General features: G+C 40.5%; 1 protein-coding gene across 1 annotated transcript; it reads left to right on the forward strand.

The window, feature by feature from the left end:
* Nucleotides 1-238: 238 nt before the first annotated feature.
* Nucleotides 239-15909, forward strand: LOC121674584 (myosin regulatory light chain interacting protein). The gene is made up of 7 exons (XM_042049046.1): nt 239-455; nt 1450-1640; nt 10605-10790; nt 11637-11834; nt 12168-12332; nt 13763-14183; nt 14527-15909. Exons 1-7 carry the CDS (start codon nt 369-371, stop codon nt 14614-14616), a joined length of 1338 nt encoding a protein of 445 aa, XP_041904980.1. The 5' UTR covers nt 239-368; the 3' UTR covers nt 14617-15909.
* Nucleotides 15910-17569: the final 1660 nt, after the last annotated feature.

The following is a 17569-nucleotide window of genomic DNA, read 5'->3' on the forward strand; positions in this document are numbered from 1 at the left end:
GGAGAGGCCGCAGAGCGGCGGGGGCGCGCGGCCGCGCGGGCACGGCGGGGGGCGCCCGAGAGCGAGCACAACACACGCCCGGCCGGCCATGGCGGCGCTGATTGGCGGCGGCGACGGCCTGCGGCCGTGAGCGGCGCCCCGTGATTGGCCCGCAGGTGCGGGCCCGGGCGGGGCGGGGCGGCGGAGGGTACATAAGGAGGGAGCGGCGCTGGCGGCGCGCAGGCGGCGGGGCACGGGCGCTGGCTGGGTGCGGGCGCGGGTGGCGGCGAGGACGGGGGGGGTGCGTGTGGGGCTCAGCCCGTGCCGACAGCGGCGGCGGCCGCTCCGCGTGTCCGTGGCGGCAGCAGCGGTGCCGCCTGTCCCCAGCCATGCTGTGCTATGTGACCAGGCCGGACGCGGTGGTGATGGAGGTGGAGGTAGAGGCGAAAGCCAACGGCGAGGACTGCCTCAACCAGGTGAGGGGCTTCTCCCCGCTGCCCGCCCGCCAGGCGCCAGAGCTCTGGACGGGGGCTGTGACGGGCGTAGCGGTGACCACGGGGCAGTGCCGAGCGCTGGTGCCCGCAGCCGCGCGGCTCCCCCTGGCACCCGCCGCCTCCTCCCCGCGGCGGGGCCCGGACGCCGGGCGAAGGGCGGCGGTGGCGCGGGGCTGGGCCGTGCGGGAGCGGCCGCGGTGGTGGGGGCGGGGAGCGCCGCAGTCTCCCCGCGTCCCTTACGGTTTTGGGTTTTTATTTTCCTTTTTTCTTTTTCCCAACGCCTTCTCCATGTTGGATGCAGAGGGTGCTGCATCCCCCTCCACGGGGCTCTCCGGCACCTCTACTGTGGGAAGCGCAGGCCCGGGCCTCGCCACTGAATCCTGCTGGAAGTGGCCCCGAGGAGGGGACACGAGTGGGGCCAGAGGCGGGGGATGTAGCACCCACTGCATCCAGCCCTCTGTATCAGGGACCGAGCGGGCTGGAGCTGCCGTCCAGGTGCCTCCTCGCCTTTCCGTCTCCACCGCCTCGGTGCGTCTGCGGTGGCTGCCGTGGGGATGCTGGGGAGAGACAGACGAACAGTCCGGTCTGCTGGCGGCACCTAAGTAAAACTTGTGGGTGACTGTACTTTTTTTACTCCTCCTTGCCCAGCAAGTGCGACTGGCTTTGATGTTGAATAGCAGATGTTCTCTTCTTGTGGAAATCCGCTGACCCTCTGAAGTGCCTGTCCTGGGGATAAAATTCGACCATAGAAGCCCATGTGTTTTTTGGCTAGTGGAGAAATTCCTATTCATGCTTAGTGTTTTTCTCTGGGCTGTTTTGTATGCAACCTAGAATCCAAGTAATTAAGCCTTTGTACGAAGGTGCTGACAGCAGGATTTTGTGTGTGTGTTTTAAGTGAGCAGTCTGAAATACCACTTCAGATGTTACTTTTCATTATCATGTTGTAGCCTGATTGTAAAGAACCTCGTTCTTTCAGGTTTGCAGAAGGTTGGGAATTATAGAAGTTGATTATTTTGGACTGCAGTTCACCGGCAGCAAAGGCGAGAATCTATGGCTGAATTTGAGGAACAGGATCTCCCAGCAGATGGATGGTTTAGCCCCTTATCGATTGAAATTGAGAGTCAAGTTCTTTGTTGAGCCACATCTTATCTTACAGGAACAGACAAGGTAAATAAATATGGTTGTAAGTGCATTTCATTTAATACTTTGTTTTCAATTTCTGTAACTTAGGAAAGTGACTACACATTGTTTTTATTTCTTTATGGTAATTTTGCTTGACTTTTCTATGTAGTTTTAAAATCTTAGTGTTTTTGAAGTTCATTGATAATTTTTTTTAGAAAAATGTAATTAAATTGGCAACATTAAGTTTTGTGTAGCTACCAGTAAGTAATGAGTGTGAGTAATTTTCTGAGCACTTAGTGCTGGAACTGGAAGAAACTAAGCTCCCAGTAGCAAACTTTTCATATGGTATTTGTGTGTCCGATAGTAACCTCTGTTTTGTGGTGTTACTCTAGGTCATTCTGAACCACTAGTACAGAAAGGCAGGAAACAATTCCTCCCACAGTGCAAAAAAACTTGCTGAATTCCTTTTTGTCTGGTATTATGTTACAGTAACTTTCATATAGCTACAGGCCCTTAGAGGCTACAAAAGAAACAGCTGTCTGGCTGCCTCTGTGGCTGGTCCTCTTAACTAAATTGTTATACTGTTATTAAATCAGAAGAAATAGTCTTCTAAGATTAGTAGGGAACACTTGCTTTTATTCCAGGACTTTGGTTACCACATGAATTGCAACAGAATTATCTTTAAAGAATGCTGTGCAAATATATATTTAATGCTGACCTTCCAGCTACTTTTTCCAGTTAGTTTTGGATAGTACAGTTAATATGAATGGAGCCAATTGGAATCTAGTGTTTATATGATAATGCCAAAACTCATTTTCACTGCTCGCCTGAACTTGGTACTCTTAGAATCCTTAACTTAGTACTTTCAGAATTAAGACCATGAATACACCATGGTGGTTCTGCACAGGATGTCTAAAGAACTTGATCAGAGGCTGACAGTCTGATTTGGTGTTTATTTCATAGGAAAAAGGTTTAGAGTTTATTTTTTGATCTAATGTGTAGGGGAGAGGCTTTTAGGGAGCAGTGGTTCTAGCTTATCAATATGGTTGAAGTTTTCAGAATGCTGTGGTGGTAGACCATGGTTGTCCTGGATAATAGCTCCAGTTAGGCAAATGCATTCAAACTGAATTCCAGTTTTGATACACTGTTATTTAGGGAATAATTTCTACTATCCATGACATAGCTTTGAGTATTTTTCCTTAAAGAAACTTCTCCTCTTATTTAAATATTCTCTGTAAGTATAAAACCAAATTACAAATGGGATTTATGTAGAACAAAAGGAGCCGTGTAATTTCATACCTGATGAGGCAGAAGAGATTACCCTGGGCATGTCGGATGTGTCTCCACTCACAAAACAAATCAGGGTGAAAATCTGAGGAAACCTGAAAGTAGCATTTTTATGCTATCATTGATGAATGCTTGTTCAACTTTACAAGGCTTTTGCAGACGTCTGTGTCCCTGCCTTCAACACTGTCAATGCAAGACTTGGCAGGAGGTGGAAGTTAATAGAGACGTTGAACTGGTGAAACATGCCCCAAGGGCCTCAAAGACCAGCTTGTGTAGCTAAAATGTAGCAGAGCTTATACACCTACATCAGAGCAAGCAAGTATTTCTCCAATGTAAAGATGATTTAAAAGAATGTAGATGGGGGCAAGCTTTTTTTACGTACTAATTAAGACTGTTCTGAAACTAATATTTTTAGCAAACAATTTTTAAATTAATCTGGGGTTACGCATCAGAAGAAAAAACCAAATACATGTTGTATGTCAAGTTGTAATAACTGCCTTTTAGTTGTGTAAGCCCGGTAGTGCACATGTAGCAGACCTAGAATTCCAGTGCCTGTGGTAAATGTCTGTTCTCCTGGATTGTTGACACTGAGTTTTAGTAGGTGGACTTTTTTTCTCCTCGGGTCTGCTTGAGGATTTACATATGCATGTAACTGTGAGTTCATACTTAGTTTGTGCATAAGCATCAAGGAGAAGATGAAAAACTTGTAAACCTGTTGCCAAACTTAAAGATTAATAGGTGTATCGTAGAATTACAAGGATTAGCTGTACAGTTAAAGCTGACACATTGTTTCATCTTTATCTGCAAAGTCTTGAGGAAGAAAGTGATGGGTGTCCTTAGTTTCCTTTAGCAGTTATGTCCATATTTGATGTGTGGGGTGTTTCTGGCAGAGCTGTTGCCTTGTGGTCCTGTGTGTGAAGAATGCTGGGGAAATTTTCCAGTCTTTTGCTTGCAGCCTCTGATCCTGTTTTTGCATATAAATTAGATGCATGTTGAGAACTGCTTTTGAAACCTGAGAAGCTGCAAGTAATTCTAAATTTTGTTGATATGCTTCATCATGATTATAATAGCAAGCATTGTGACTGAGTTACCAGGTTTTTTTCTGTATTTTTTGGAAGCTTTGCCAACCCCATTTGCAGTGCTTTGTTCAACCCTTGCCTTGCACTTGAATTTAAAACTCAGGTGTATGTTTGTTTGTAGCAATTTAATGTTCAGGTTTCTACATGCTGTGAAAGCCGATCTGGCAACAGAACATCGACCTCTGCTTCTGTTATCTTTAATCAGCCCAGTGGAAGATTGCAGCCAATTTTAATATTCTTATACAAGGCAGCCCTCTTGCTACAGAGCAGGTTATAATTGTATCTCTGACCACTGTGGCAACAAACCACCTTCTGTAAGTGCTTTGGGAATTGCGTGGAAAATCTACTGCACTTCTTTTACAGGGTTAAAAGCAGTTTATTTCTATTCTTTGGATCTCAGCTTCTAGGTTTTTTATTTGACTACCTGGTACTGAATTGCACCACATGATTTCATAGTTTAGAATTGTTTTCAATGGAATAAAAGTGCTTCAGTGCAAGAATGTCATTCAAATGTAATCTACTGCTGTCAGAGTTTTACAAATAAGTCTGAGATGTGAACAGTGTGCTGCTTTAGAGGAGTGAAGAGCTACATGTTTTCTTTAGCATGGAAAATCACATTGGCTTGAAAAGGATTGCTATCTTTTTGCTGAAAGACACATGTGATGGTCCAAGATCGAGATCATAACTCTGGCTTGTGTTGCGTTTGTTTTCACTGTTTTCTGTATTTCTTTGATAGGTCGTGCAACAGTTTGGGGGAAAAAAGCAAACCTGCTTTTCACTTCTTTACTGAATGACTTGTGGGTGGTTCATGTAACAAATGTTGTGAAGTGTTGAATTGCAATAAGGAGCTGGGGCTTAGAGAAAGGATTATACCTCACTAATCGGAATTTTCAGGAGACTTTTTGACTGGGGGTGGGGCCGGCAGGAGACGCTCGGCAGCGGTGCGGGCCGGGCGGGTCCGCCCTGCCGGATGAGGGTGTCAGGGGCAGCAGCGGGGCAGTGACCGGGAGTAGCCCCGGCCCGGGAGCCAGCTCCGGGGCAGAGAGCTCCGGGCATCAGCCACAGGCTGTTGTGGAACGTGGAGCAGAGGAGTCTTGAAACTTGCACCTTTTAAAGGAGAGTGTTTGCTGAGCTGCCCAAGAGGCCAATGGTGTCCAGCAGCAGTCTGGGAGAATGGTGGGTTTAGGTTTTAAATTCAACCATATTTGCCTTGTGTAGCACGAATGAAAATCAAATATTCACGCGTAAGCCCCAACAGTTTAAGATACGACCAAATTCTAACTCTATATCATGAAGCACTCAAAAGAGCTGCATTTTGCCAGCCTTGAAAGTGGCAATTATTGTTTTGGAGGCTTTTAAGTTGTGTGATGTTTGCCAGTATTTGAATTACATTTACAAAGTACACTATTTTGCTGGTTGTTTTGATGAATTAGTTGAAATTAAGAATGACCTTGTAAAATCCGTTGAGCAGTCAGATACATGTAGTAGGTAGAAAATGAGAACCATCCTATTATCCCATAGCATTGGGTAGCCAGCGCAGCAGTGACATGGTATTTGTTACAAGGCAATGAAAGTGTGTGTGATAGACGCTGGGCTGGGTTTAATGAATCTGTTTGTCTAGATCAGAGTTGAATTGCAGTTGGTAACTTTTTACCCACTCTGCTGAGAGCAAGTAACAACAAAGATACTGAGGAGCATTAAAAAAGCAAAAAACATTTTTTTTTTTAATGTGGGGTGGCCTTGTCTGCTTTTAAAACTGGAATTATATTCTGTAGATTTAGAGATCTTTATCAGTATGTATTTTAGGGAGAACAATTATGCCTCTTAATTTTGATTTTAGACTACAGAGCAGTAAATTTACTTCACAGTAGGAAAGAGACTTAACCTATGGTAAGGAATCATACTGCAAACAGAACAGGTAGTTCCTTGGGAGGTGTGCTAAGATACTTGCCAGCAGTCTGGCATGAGAATGAGGTCTTTCAGCTATGCTTCTAGTTTAGGAGTCATTAATCAGATGCAGATACCTCTTTGATAAAGGACTGGGGTTTTCCACTTCTTCCACTGACAGCTAAGTTTAGAGCTTAAAATTTTTAGCTGCCTGTTTGCTCTGTTTCCCTTGCCTTGATTTAAAAAAAAAAAGTAGTAGAAACTACTAGCAGAATGTTGATTCCTAATGCACATAAGGTCTTCAGTGAGTTAAAAAAGAAAAGCTGATCTTATATTCCATGTACTCAACACTTTTCAGAGTATTTTTTTGTGGAGTTGTTATTGCCAGTTCATTTGGATGAACACTAACTAGGTGATTGTCCCCCTCTTGGAATTCCATTGTAGTGAAATACTTAATGTCTGTTTCTGGTAGCAGTGTTCAGTATCATCAGCCTGCATAAATTGCTTTAGAGGGAAGCGAAAAGCAATTAATGGGATTGATATCTGGATCTGTGACTTTGGTTTGGTAGCTACACTTTTTTGTGAAACAGACCATCTGCTGAAATCTCCTTGCAACCTTCCTTTTCTACAGTTTTTGTATCGAATTATTTACATCCAACTGCAATAAATTAATCACACTACATTTTATTTTACTGAGTGTTTTATATGCACATTAATATTAAATTATATGAAAAACGTGGATCCAAAAATAAGGATGCAAAGTGAATATAAGATCACCGCTGTAGCTAGTGCTTGAAGAAAGCCTGTGATCCTGTTCTAATTGTAAAAATGCCTTTTTTCCCTTTGGAAAAGAAGCAATCTGTCTGGGCAGTGACTGACAAAGTGTAGCTTTGGCAAACTTAATGTGTTGCCCTCTAGTCAATATTCCTGTGTAGTGTTTTGAACTACCAAACTCAGAGGGAATGTTCCATAATTGAATACACAGGTATGTCTAGGTGGCATGAGGTTCAGAGAGGAAGGAAAGGCTATTTTGGGCTACAGAGACTGTCTTTTGTGCCAATGCTGTCACGTGTAGAGAACTTGAGCTACAAGTGCAATGGGAGGTTCTGTTTGTCCTTAAAGTTGCCACTAGTTGATCAATGTCCCAACACATCTGGCAGGTGTTAAGATGACTAGGAGACACAACAATTGATGGGCAAACTTCATAGTTGTGAAGATTTAGAGACTAAATGAAGCTTTGGCAAGGGTAGTAAATAGCTGTAGAATGTGCTAAGAATTGGGGCTAGGGGTTGGAACAGACAGACCTACCTTTTGTCTGACTTCAGTTACTTCTCAAATTTATAACATGCAATATTAATGCATCAAGTGCAACTGAAATGTGAATGATGCAGAAACAAAAACATTTAGTTTCTTTTATGGTGGACAAACTTTAGATTTTCTACCAGTAATGTTGGAACCTTTAGGGAACTTACAAACAGTTCAGTTTTTAGTTTTAACAGTTCATTGTTCTAAAACTTGCTAGGTAAAAATTCCATTAAGTGTAAAATATTAGTGCTGAAATAATTCCTTGGAAAAAGTGTATCCTTTTACTGTACAACATATCTTTAGAGGTGAGAAAAAGTCTTACATTTTTTTTTATCATAGCTAAAGGTTCCAAGAGAGAGGAGGGATGGTAGATTGTGTATGAAGCGATTAGGTCACAATCTAATTTACAGAAACTTACATAAATCTGTGATATGACCAGATTTTCTACAGACAGTCTATTAGGTCCTTTAGAATTTGCAGAACTAGATAAGGAACTGCATCAGGGCTCCTAATGCATTAGTTTTGCTATTGTATTCAGCAATAAAATCACGTTCTTATGCCTTTTTCTTTAAGGATCAAAAGACTTTGTTTAGTTTTGTGTAAAAAAAAGAAATTAAATCTGCATTTGTAATCATGTTGTGGCTAGTGTCATGTTTTGGACCTTTGAAGAGGGATGATTTTACAGTGGATAGTTATATAACTTTGAAGGTGTGCACTGTGAGTGCAGCTGGATGGGCTAATCAAAACCATTTTTTCAGATGTCTAAAATGCTTATAACCCTCACTGTCTTTCAATTTCTTGATGCCTTTCCTTCATCAAACACACTTAAGGACTCAAAACAAGCAAACAAAATCCCAAAAACAAACAAAAAACCCCAACACACATTAAAAAAAAGGCAGAGAATTTGCTACCTGAACTTTAGTTTGGGGCAGCTGCTCTAACAGATCAGTGCAAAGTCATTCACTGCCCTGAGTGCAGTTTAGGTAATTTAGGTGCAGATGGACTGTTAAATATTGTTCTTATCTGTTTTCTGACTTAATAAAACAGCTTATGATAGTATAAGCTGGGACAAGAATTTGCATAACTAGTTACTTTGCAATAACTGTCCTTTATATGTGCTGTTTATTCCATTTATCAAAAAAATGCAAAGTAGCTGAGTATCTGTGAGATGTTTTCCCTTATGTGATATGAGCCAGTTATGGAAAGTTACTGCACATTAGCTGATGTGATGCTATTTCACATTGTGCCTTAAACTCATTTATCTTCTATGCCATTACTGGCTCTATAGTAATGGAATGTGACAAGCCATGCATCTGCTGTATCTGTTTCAGAATTCATCTGTAATTCATCTGTATTTGCTGGAGCAATATTTTGGTTTTCAGCTCCCCTTGAGATGTCAATAAGGTCTTCCCAGCAAGGGGAGAACTCTTGATTTTACCCTGTGTAGTCAGTGCTGTCATATGCAAAAAAAACCCCTGAAGATACAAGCATTTAGGTGTGGTAGTTGTAAATGTTTCAGCTAATGAGAAAAAAATTGTCAGATCTTTCTTTGAAAATACTGTATTTGTAATTAGTACTTAAAGTGACTGGAAATCCTGTTCTGTCAGAGGATCAAGAGTGCGTGAGAAGCTGTTATTTTATGAAATGTTGATTGGAGTTAGGAAAATACCTACTCTTTGAATTTATTTTGGCCCTAGTGTTTTAGTAATTTATACTGAATTCTTCAGGTTTATGGACTGAGCACCAAAAAGAGTCTGTACAACTAAATCACTTTAAAAGGCCACAGATAGGCCTTTCTGTGGCCCAAGCCCAAAGAGCTATGACTCTGCAAGGTGTGAGAAACAGATGAGAGCAGAGGTTTGACTCTCAAAAAAAAAAAAAAAAAAAAAGAGCCTAAACAAGGAATAACCTGCTAACAGTAGAGGCAGCTCTGTCTGAAGTTCTGGTCCTCTTGCCACCTAAACTTGTGTCCTGCACAGTGTGAGGCTGCGCATTGGCTTCCACCAGACCCCTTCCAGAGCTGCTGAAGGATGTAGGTTGGTGTTCAGACTTCAGTGTGACGCAGTTAAGCACTTGCATCACAACTATCATGATACTCTAGCAGGAGAAATGGTTTGCAAAGGGAGCTGTGACTTGCTTGTTGCAGGAAATGGACTGTAGGAAAGGTTACAGGATAATTTAATACCAATTCGTTTTTCCTGATTCAACAAGTTGTGGATATGAGGCATCTTTTGGACTGGTATCTTCTTAGTTTCAACATTTACCAATAGAGCTAAGAAAAAACACAACTTTTGCAAGTCCTGTAATTGCTCGTAGTGCCGAAAAAAAGTCCTATTTGCCCTGTTGTACAAAGGAATTATAGAATGCTACAAAAGAATATATGTAAGATACTATTCAAAATTCCCATTGTAAGGAAAGCTCATCACTTACTAGGATCTTCAACTTCAGTGATGAGAGATTCAATACAGAGCTTCAGTAAAGCTTTTCTTAAAAGTAGATTACACTTCACTTTAGAAAAGTAAATGTCCCATTCCTGTGGAAGCCAAGACACATCCCTGTGGGTGCTAGGCTTCATTTATTGAACGGTTTTTTTCAGTGATACATAACTGTGATACATAATTCTGCATCAGGATTCCATAAATATGTTGAGTCTTAAAAAGAAATGGTAAGAAATTTATATTGTGTCCCCTGAGGGGGAAAAAAGGATGATTCTATAGAAGCTAGGGTAGCCCATAGGGGATATTAACATGCTGCTGTTAATGTTGGCGAAAATGTTGATTTGTCTGTCAAAGTAACCTGTTAGATAATTAAGAGCAGCTTTGTGAATTTTGAGCAAGCTGCCAAACCTTGGTCTGACAAATGCTTACACAGAAGCTGTTCTTCTATTTTATTCCACAGTGCCTTTTCAGGTGTTTCAGGTTATTCTGTTAATCATGTCACTGGCAAAAACCCTACGGGCTGGAGCATTTCCACTGTGTAGACAAAGGGTGGCTTCTCCTCTTGCATGACAGAAGTGTGTATGTTTTGAGGTGCTCTTCCCAAATTTGGTTTTGTGAAATGCAGAATAACTTGTAAATGGCAACAAAAAATGTAAACATAGGAAACCAATTGAAATCTTTCATTGATATTTTACTCCCTAAATTGAAATTATTAAGTGGCCTTAGGAGTTAAAGCAGTTCCTATTCTTGAGATATTATTGATGACATTAAAGTGCTCATTTCTTTTAGCAGTGCTTTTAGGTACCGTCTTCACTTGTAGCTTCATGTTTAAGAGTAAGTGAAGAATAAGATGGAGGCCCTTTTCTTTCCCTTGTGCCAGACTTTATCTACTGGGTACATTCACTGCAAATTCTGGAATTACCAAATATAGCTGAGGTGTTACTTGTTACATGTTTTGATTACAGATGTCATGTAATGATTTCTCTAAGCAAATGTTTCTGATTGTGTTGCAGGCATATGTTTTTCTTGCATATAAAAGATGATCTTCTTGCTGGTAATCTTCAGTGTTCTTCAGAGCATGCAATTGAACTTAGTGCATTGTTGGCACAGATGAAGTTCGGAGATTATAACCAGAACACTGCCAAGTACAATTATGAAGAGTTGTGTGCAAAAGAGCTCACCACTACCATTTTGGAGAGGTAAAAAGTACAATGATCTAGTCTCCTTTTTGGAGACCAACAGCAGAAGATTTTGTTATGCATTTAATTGCTGGTGCTATAGTGTAAAACAGTAATTTAACAATAATAGCTTTGGAGATGAAAATGTGACCTGAATGTTTGATGGTCTGATTTCAGTTAAATTTTTAAGCTCAGTTATTAGGTGGTTTTTTGTGGGGGTATTTTTGGTGGTTTTCTGGGGTTGGCTTTTTTTTTCTTGTTTTTTTTACTTGTTTGGGTTTTTGTTTGGTTTTTTGTGGCTTTTGTTTTTGTTTTTTTTTCCTTGTGAAAACTCTGGTACTTGAGGAAATACAGATATATATATATAAAAGTACCTGGAGCAAAGTATTTAAATTGTAAGTATGTCTTAGACCAACACTTGTGAATGAAAGCATTTATCTGGCTTATTACCCTTATCCTGAAAAGCAGACAGAATTCTGAAACACCTTCATAGCTCAATTCCTGAATATCAGGAAACATTCAGTGTGTCATACTTTTCCGTAGTGTTTTTTTTAACTATGAACTTAGTGGTAGTTCAGGGAAATATTTTAGGGCTGGTGGTGTTAGTTAGAAAGCCTTGATTACATGTAGCTTTTTCATTTCTTAGCAAATGCGCAGTATTTTCTCCTTGACATTCTCAGGATGTTTTGGTAATTCTCAGCTACTTCCAATTCCAATTGCTGGAAATCTATAGACAGATAAAGCAGGTCAGGAGCATGTGCTAATCTGTTTAACTAGGTCATCTAAAAACCCGTGTTAAAACAAGCTGCTGACAGTAACAGCAGATACTTGAGTTAATTCACCTATCCTTAATCTTTTTATCAACAGCATTATTACAAAGCACAAGGAGCTTGAAGGTCTAAGTCAAGCATCTGCTGAATACCAGGTTCTACAGATTGTTACAACACTGGAGAACTATGGGGTAGAGTGGCACTCAGTGAGAGATAGTGAAGGACAAAAACTCCTTATTGGTGTTGGACCTGAAGGCATATCCATCCGTAAAGATGACTTCAGTCCAATCAACAGGTATGTATTTTCTGGAACCATTTGCATGATCAATTTTTCAGAAATACTGAGCATGCCTCTAGTTTTCACATAAATACACAAAACTGCTCTGAGAATTACTAAAAGTGACTGTATATAGGGTCTGAGGGCACTACCTGCTTGTAATCAAAATAACAAGTGACCTTAATACTCTTGATTTTTATATTTATTTTTGAGGTGGCATCTTCAATCAGCATTGCTGACTACTGTCAGAAATCATTGTAACTTCTGATAAAAATGCACTGTAGTATTTTGTGGAAAATGCCCTTATCCTTAAAAACTAAATAACCTTTCCTTTTTAATACTAATTTATAGGATTTCTTATCCTGTTGTTCAAATGGCAACTCAGTCTGGGAAGAATGTGTATCTGACTGTTACCAAGGAGTCTGGTAATAGTGTGGTTGTCTTGTTTAAGATGATCAGTACAAGGGCAGCAAGTGGACTGTACAGAGCAATTACAGAGACTCATGCATTTTACAGGTCAGTATTGCCCCTAGAGTCGTGTGGTGCTGCTCTTCTCCAGTGTTTGAACTAAGTGCTTAAGCAGCCAGCAGTCTGACTGCAGTTTGGAAATACTCTGCAAAATTTCATTGTCTTTGCAGCCTCTCCTTTCCTCTTAAGTCCAGAAGCTGAACAGGTTTTTGCTGCTTTCCATTTTGTGGGGTGGGAGTAACAAGAAAAGTAAGCAAAATTTTTCCACTATGAATAACAGCATTTCAGAGTATAAACTTTTAATGTTCCTTGATACTTAATAAACAATACATACATTTTTTGTTCCAATGTAAGAGGGAGATTGAGACCAATGGGGAAGATCCTGTTACTCAGATTGTGTAGTTCCTTTATTTGGCTCCTTCATTTGTTATGTTACCTGTATGCCACCTTCCCATCCCCTGTATTTAAACCTTCTTACAGTTCTTCTGTCCTTGCTCACATGCTCAGGATTTTGCTTCCTGCCAGCAGCTATCCATTGTCTCTATCCTGCTGCCCTTTGAGGTAGGGGTGCTATACTCATTTGTCGGTGGGCAATTTTTCAGCCCCCTTTCATTCAGTGGTGTCCAACACTGATCAGTCAGACTAGCTGTCAAACACACTTAGCAGTGTTTTCTTAAAATTAACTACCACACACCACTTTCAATTACTTTTTGATCTCTGTCTCTGCTTGTAATTTCTTCTGTCCTTTGCAGTCCCTGATTTTAATTTAAGCAGAATTTTAGTTTGGCAATAGCGTTTGGCCATAAGCTTAGATCTTGGACCTTAGGCCCTGTGAGGCTGTAGTCCTTACATTCTGTGTTTTCTTTCCTGTGTTGCCTAGAGAAGCGATATGCCTTAATAGGCTTCTGCAGATTCCACTGTATCACTGAAATAAGTGACAAGCATGGTTAGGGTAGCTGAAATGCACAGTGGCAAATACAAATGCCTTAATTCTCTACACTGCATTCGCACTGGTTCCTTTCAGAATGACATAATACTAGTATATAAAGTACTGGGTGGAAATTGGGTTAAAAATACTACTTGACTCTATGATAAAAATGGAGAGCCAAAGACTCTTAAGTGAAATTCTTTAAGGCGGTGTTTTGAAATACCATGCAAAGAGGTGTTGCCAGGCTGAACTGTGTATTAAGCAAGTGTCTGCTGTTTGTTAGCATCATTCCTTAAGTCCGTTCCATAGGCTGCCTCTGTTTTACCAGACACTTAACATTTTGAAGATGTAAAGCCATTGTCACTTTCCATTTTACACTTTTCAAAGTAGAGTTGTCATGCAAAGATCATTCAAGAGCTTAAATACTACCTCAGACCATTTCATTTGCTTTAATTTCAGTACTGGTACTTCAGCTTTGGGAACAAATTACTGTAGTATGGGTCTATTGGTATTAACTAACCAATCTTGCATTTGTCCTGTTGCTTTATAGGTGTGACACTGTCACCAGTGCTGTCATGATGCAGTATAGTCGAGACTTAAAGGGTCACCTAGCATCTCTATTTCTGAATGAAAACATTAATCTTGGTAAAAAATACGTCTTTGACATTAAAAGAACATCAAAAGAAGTTTATGATCATGCGAGGCGAGCTCTTTATAATGCTGGCATTGTGGATCTTGTTTCAAGAAGTGATCAAACCCCACCAAGTTCCCCTCTTAAGTCTTCGGAAAGCAGCATGAACTGTGACAACTGTGAGGGTCTCAGCTGCCAACAAACAAAAGCCCTGCAAGAGAAGTTGCGGAAGCTGAAGGAGTCCATGCTTTGTATGGTGTGTTGTGAAGAAGAGATAAATTCAACCTTTTGTCCCTGTGGCCACACAGTTTGCTGCAAGTCCTGTGCTTCCCAGTTACAGGTAAATGCAGCTCCATTGAGTTATGAGTTACCAAGTTGTGTGGAAGGTTTGTTTTTTGTATATTTGAGGGTCAGGGATTAATACATTTGTGTTGATGTTCTAGTACAACTACTAAAATTTTGTTTGTGGCAAACTAATTTCAGAGAGTGTTCTGTCTGGATGATGTGCTTATGTAATTTGCAGTGAGGATAAGAGTGAGCTGCATGCTTCCCACCCATACCCTGTCTTAGGTATGGGATATGATGGAAAAAGTGCTCTGTTATTGTGTATGTAAAGTCTGCAGGAAGTGCAGAGATTCTCAAAATACAAAGTAAAATAATTTCCCAATGTTTTTCCTTTCCAGTCGTGTCCTGTTTGCAGATCTCGTGTAGAGCATGTCCAGCATGTGTACTTGCCAACCCACACCAGTCTTCTCAATCTGACTGTGATATGATCTACGTACACACTTAAAACCCATCATGTACTCTTCAAACTGCACTAATAAGAAATGCAACCATTGATTGTGAAGAAAGCAATCACTCTGGCATCTATCCACGATCAAAAGCAAAAAATACTGCATTTTTAACATAAATATTCTTTGTTCAGCATGTCCAGAATGGTTTGGGACATCTTCTGAGAGTAGAAGTGTAATTGATTCATGTTACTTAAAGAATGATCCATAAGTTTGTAGCACGGCAGTGTTGCCACAAAGCTCGGTAACCCTGGAGAAATGTGGTGTACACATGCAGCTGTACCCAGCAAAAGCAATGCAGCCTTTTCTTTTACATGCTCTAAATCCTTTTTAGTACAGTTGCATTGTTTATTTTAATATTAATACTTGCTTTTACGCATACCAGTTTAGTAAGGCTCATGGCTTCTGCTTTTAGTAAATTGCTTTAAAGAGGAGAGAACTCCTTTTTTTAAAATTAGTTCTTAAACTGAAGTTACAAGGCTTCACTAAGCAGCTGTGCTTAACTCAGAATTTATTAAATAGAAAACAATTCTGAGAGAATAGCTTAAGAAAGGGAAGACAAGATTGCTAATCTTTAAGTGTTGAGGGTGGGTCAGGAAAGTCTTGTGGTTGACAGTGTCCTGTGGAAGCACTGCTATGGGACTTCATTCACAGCTCTCAGTGGACAGGGCACTGCCAAGTTTCCCATAGTCCATTTTTGGCTATTGGTCTTGGGAGCTGCAGTCAGCTGCCCTTCATGTTGGCTTTATTTTTGGAGACTGATTTTAAACTATGAAACATTCACCATTAGTCTTTAAGGGTTGTGTATAATTTTAAATGCTTTCTGCAGTTAGCATCTTTAGCCAGAAATGACCTACCCAATAAAATGTTTTCGATTTCCACCCCGCTACTTGGGCATTTTGGGCTCTGGTTTCCTAGTGTCTTCTCCAGGGTACAGAGGGAACTGGAGACCATATTTGGGTGCAATACTGGCTTAATCAAAGCTAGAAAAGTACACTGTCACTTTACTGAAATTTTCTGACTATACTTTTCATATTGCCTTAATGTAGCAGTAATGTGTGTTTATGCATCTGTTTCTTTGCACAGACATTTTGTCAAAATATTAAAACTCTACTTTTTTATGACACATTAGCATATAAACCTTACTCTAAGAGGGTATTTATTTTTTCACTTTGTAAAGAAAATTTTGTTTCCTCATGAAGCAAGAGCTTTGTCCTATATTGTAGGCAGCTTCTGTCTTTTTTATATTCAGATTAATAAAGGACTTTAAAAATCTTTGTGTTAATTGCTAAGACTGATTTTGTTCTGAAATTCATTTGAGGCATTACTGAACTGAAAACACAGTACAGCATTTTTGTGTTTACAGTCCTTGAATATTTTGTCACGTTTGAGGTAATGAGGTTTTCTCAAGTGCGTGCAAAGGAGGGAAGAAAACTGACATTTGTTACAGACTGTGAACTTTAAAACAGCTGACATATTCAAACTGTAACATAGCCTTCAGAACTGACTTTGTGAAGAACATTTTCTACAGTAAATGGCCCCAAATCTATGGAGTATATTCCAGGGGAATATAAACTAAAGAATGCAGCGTGCGAGTAGAGAGTTGGAGTTCCAGCAGTCCTGTCTAGCAAGTTCTTAATTACAGATGTGTTGGTGTCTTTTTTTGATTGGAGCTATTCAGACTTGCTAACTTAAAATTCTCCTTTCACATTATTGAAGAGATGGTGCTTGCACACTTCCAGGGCTGTGCTCTGCTATGACAAGGAAGGGAAGGAGTGGGTGTACAAGTGTGTTCAGAGAAGACTAGATCCAGCTACTGTACCAGCATACAGTAATGCTTGATCAAACCTTCCTTGCTTCCCAAGATTACAACCAAATTATGTTAGTAATATCTAATCCATTATGGCAGCTGGCTGAAATGGATTGTAAATTAATATAAATAGATGTTAATATAGGAATCTGATTTACAGCATGCAACATGATCAAGCTGTTGACAGAGGCAAGCATGAACTCTAGGTCCTTGTTATTAAATTGACTGTGTCATTAGACCTTGCTAATAAAAATAATTCCAGTAGTTTGAACTCTAATCAAGGTAGGGTTTGAGACCGGTTCTTTGGCAGTGGTGGAATTTGGGCAAAGCCTGTGGCTTCTGTAAACATACCCTGTTTAGTGTTGAAAAGCTGTGCAGGCCCAAGCTGTGAGGTCGGAGTCCATGCAGGAGCCTGGCCTGGTGCAGGCTGTGCCTGAAGCTGCTGGGAACCTGGGTCCGTATTGGCAAAGCAGACCGTGGCGTTAGGAGGGGTCCGCAGTCATTGTGGGTTTGTGGTTTTTTTAATGAAACGATGTTGCCTGTTCTGAGAATTGATCAGCAGTTCACCTCTTCCAAGTGGTGTAAATCACCATACAAGCCTCTGTTGGTTTTTATGTAAGAAGACATTTGATGTAAAACTATGTAAGAATAGCTTTGATTTGTTCACAGACTTCTTTCTTCAGAAGCATTGCTTGAAATGTTGATCATGCTCTCCTAGGAAAGTTTTGCTTAACGATCCAGCACTGCTCTGACTTGCTGTAGTGGTTTGGTCCAAAATACTCATTACTGTTTATCTGCTGTGAGATAAGAATTAGGAGAAATGCAAAACAGGCACCAAACTTGAAAGAATATAAAGAAGTTTATTAACAGACCTAAAAGAAGGAAAAAAATTATACCACCTTCAGAACTCTCCTCCTCCCCCCACCTTCCTCCCTTCTCCCACTGACAATGTGAAAAGACAACCCTTGAGATGTTCAGTCTGTTTACCACTTCCATAATAACCTTGTTCAGTCCATTTAGAAAGAGAAGTCTCTTCTTGCTCATGCTATGAAAACATTATCACAACGAGACAGCCGCCCACTTCCAAATATTGTTCAGTCCATTTAGGAAGAGGAGTCTCTCTGC

The sequence above is a fragment of the Corvus kubaryi genome, unplaced genomic scaffold (genome assembly GCF_017639235.1).
Source record: "Corvus kubaryi isolate FWS band 111438036 unplaced genomic scaffold, C.kubaryi_AGA036_p1.0 69, whole genome shotgun sequence".
NCBI lineage: Eukaryota > Metazoa > Chordata > Aves > Passeriformes > Corvidae > Corvus > Corvus kubaryi.

Bases quoted from the DNA above. Each gene is read 5' to 3' on its own strand.
- LOC121674584 (XM_042049046.1), top strand. From the start codon at position 369: ATGCTGTGCTATGTGACCAGGCCGGACGCGGTGGTGATGGAGGTGGAG. The intron at 10,791-11,636 runs GTAAAAAGTACA...TTTTATCAACAG, and splicing joins ACCACTACCATTTTGGAGAG to CATTATTACAAAGCACAAGG. The intron at 14,184-14,526 runs GTAAATGCAGCT...TTTCCTTTCCAG, and splicing joins CCTGTGCTTCCCAGTTACAG to TCGTGTCCTGTTTGCAGATC.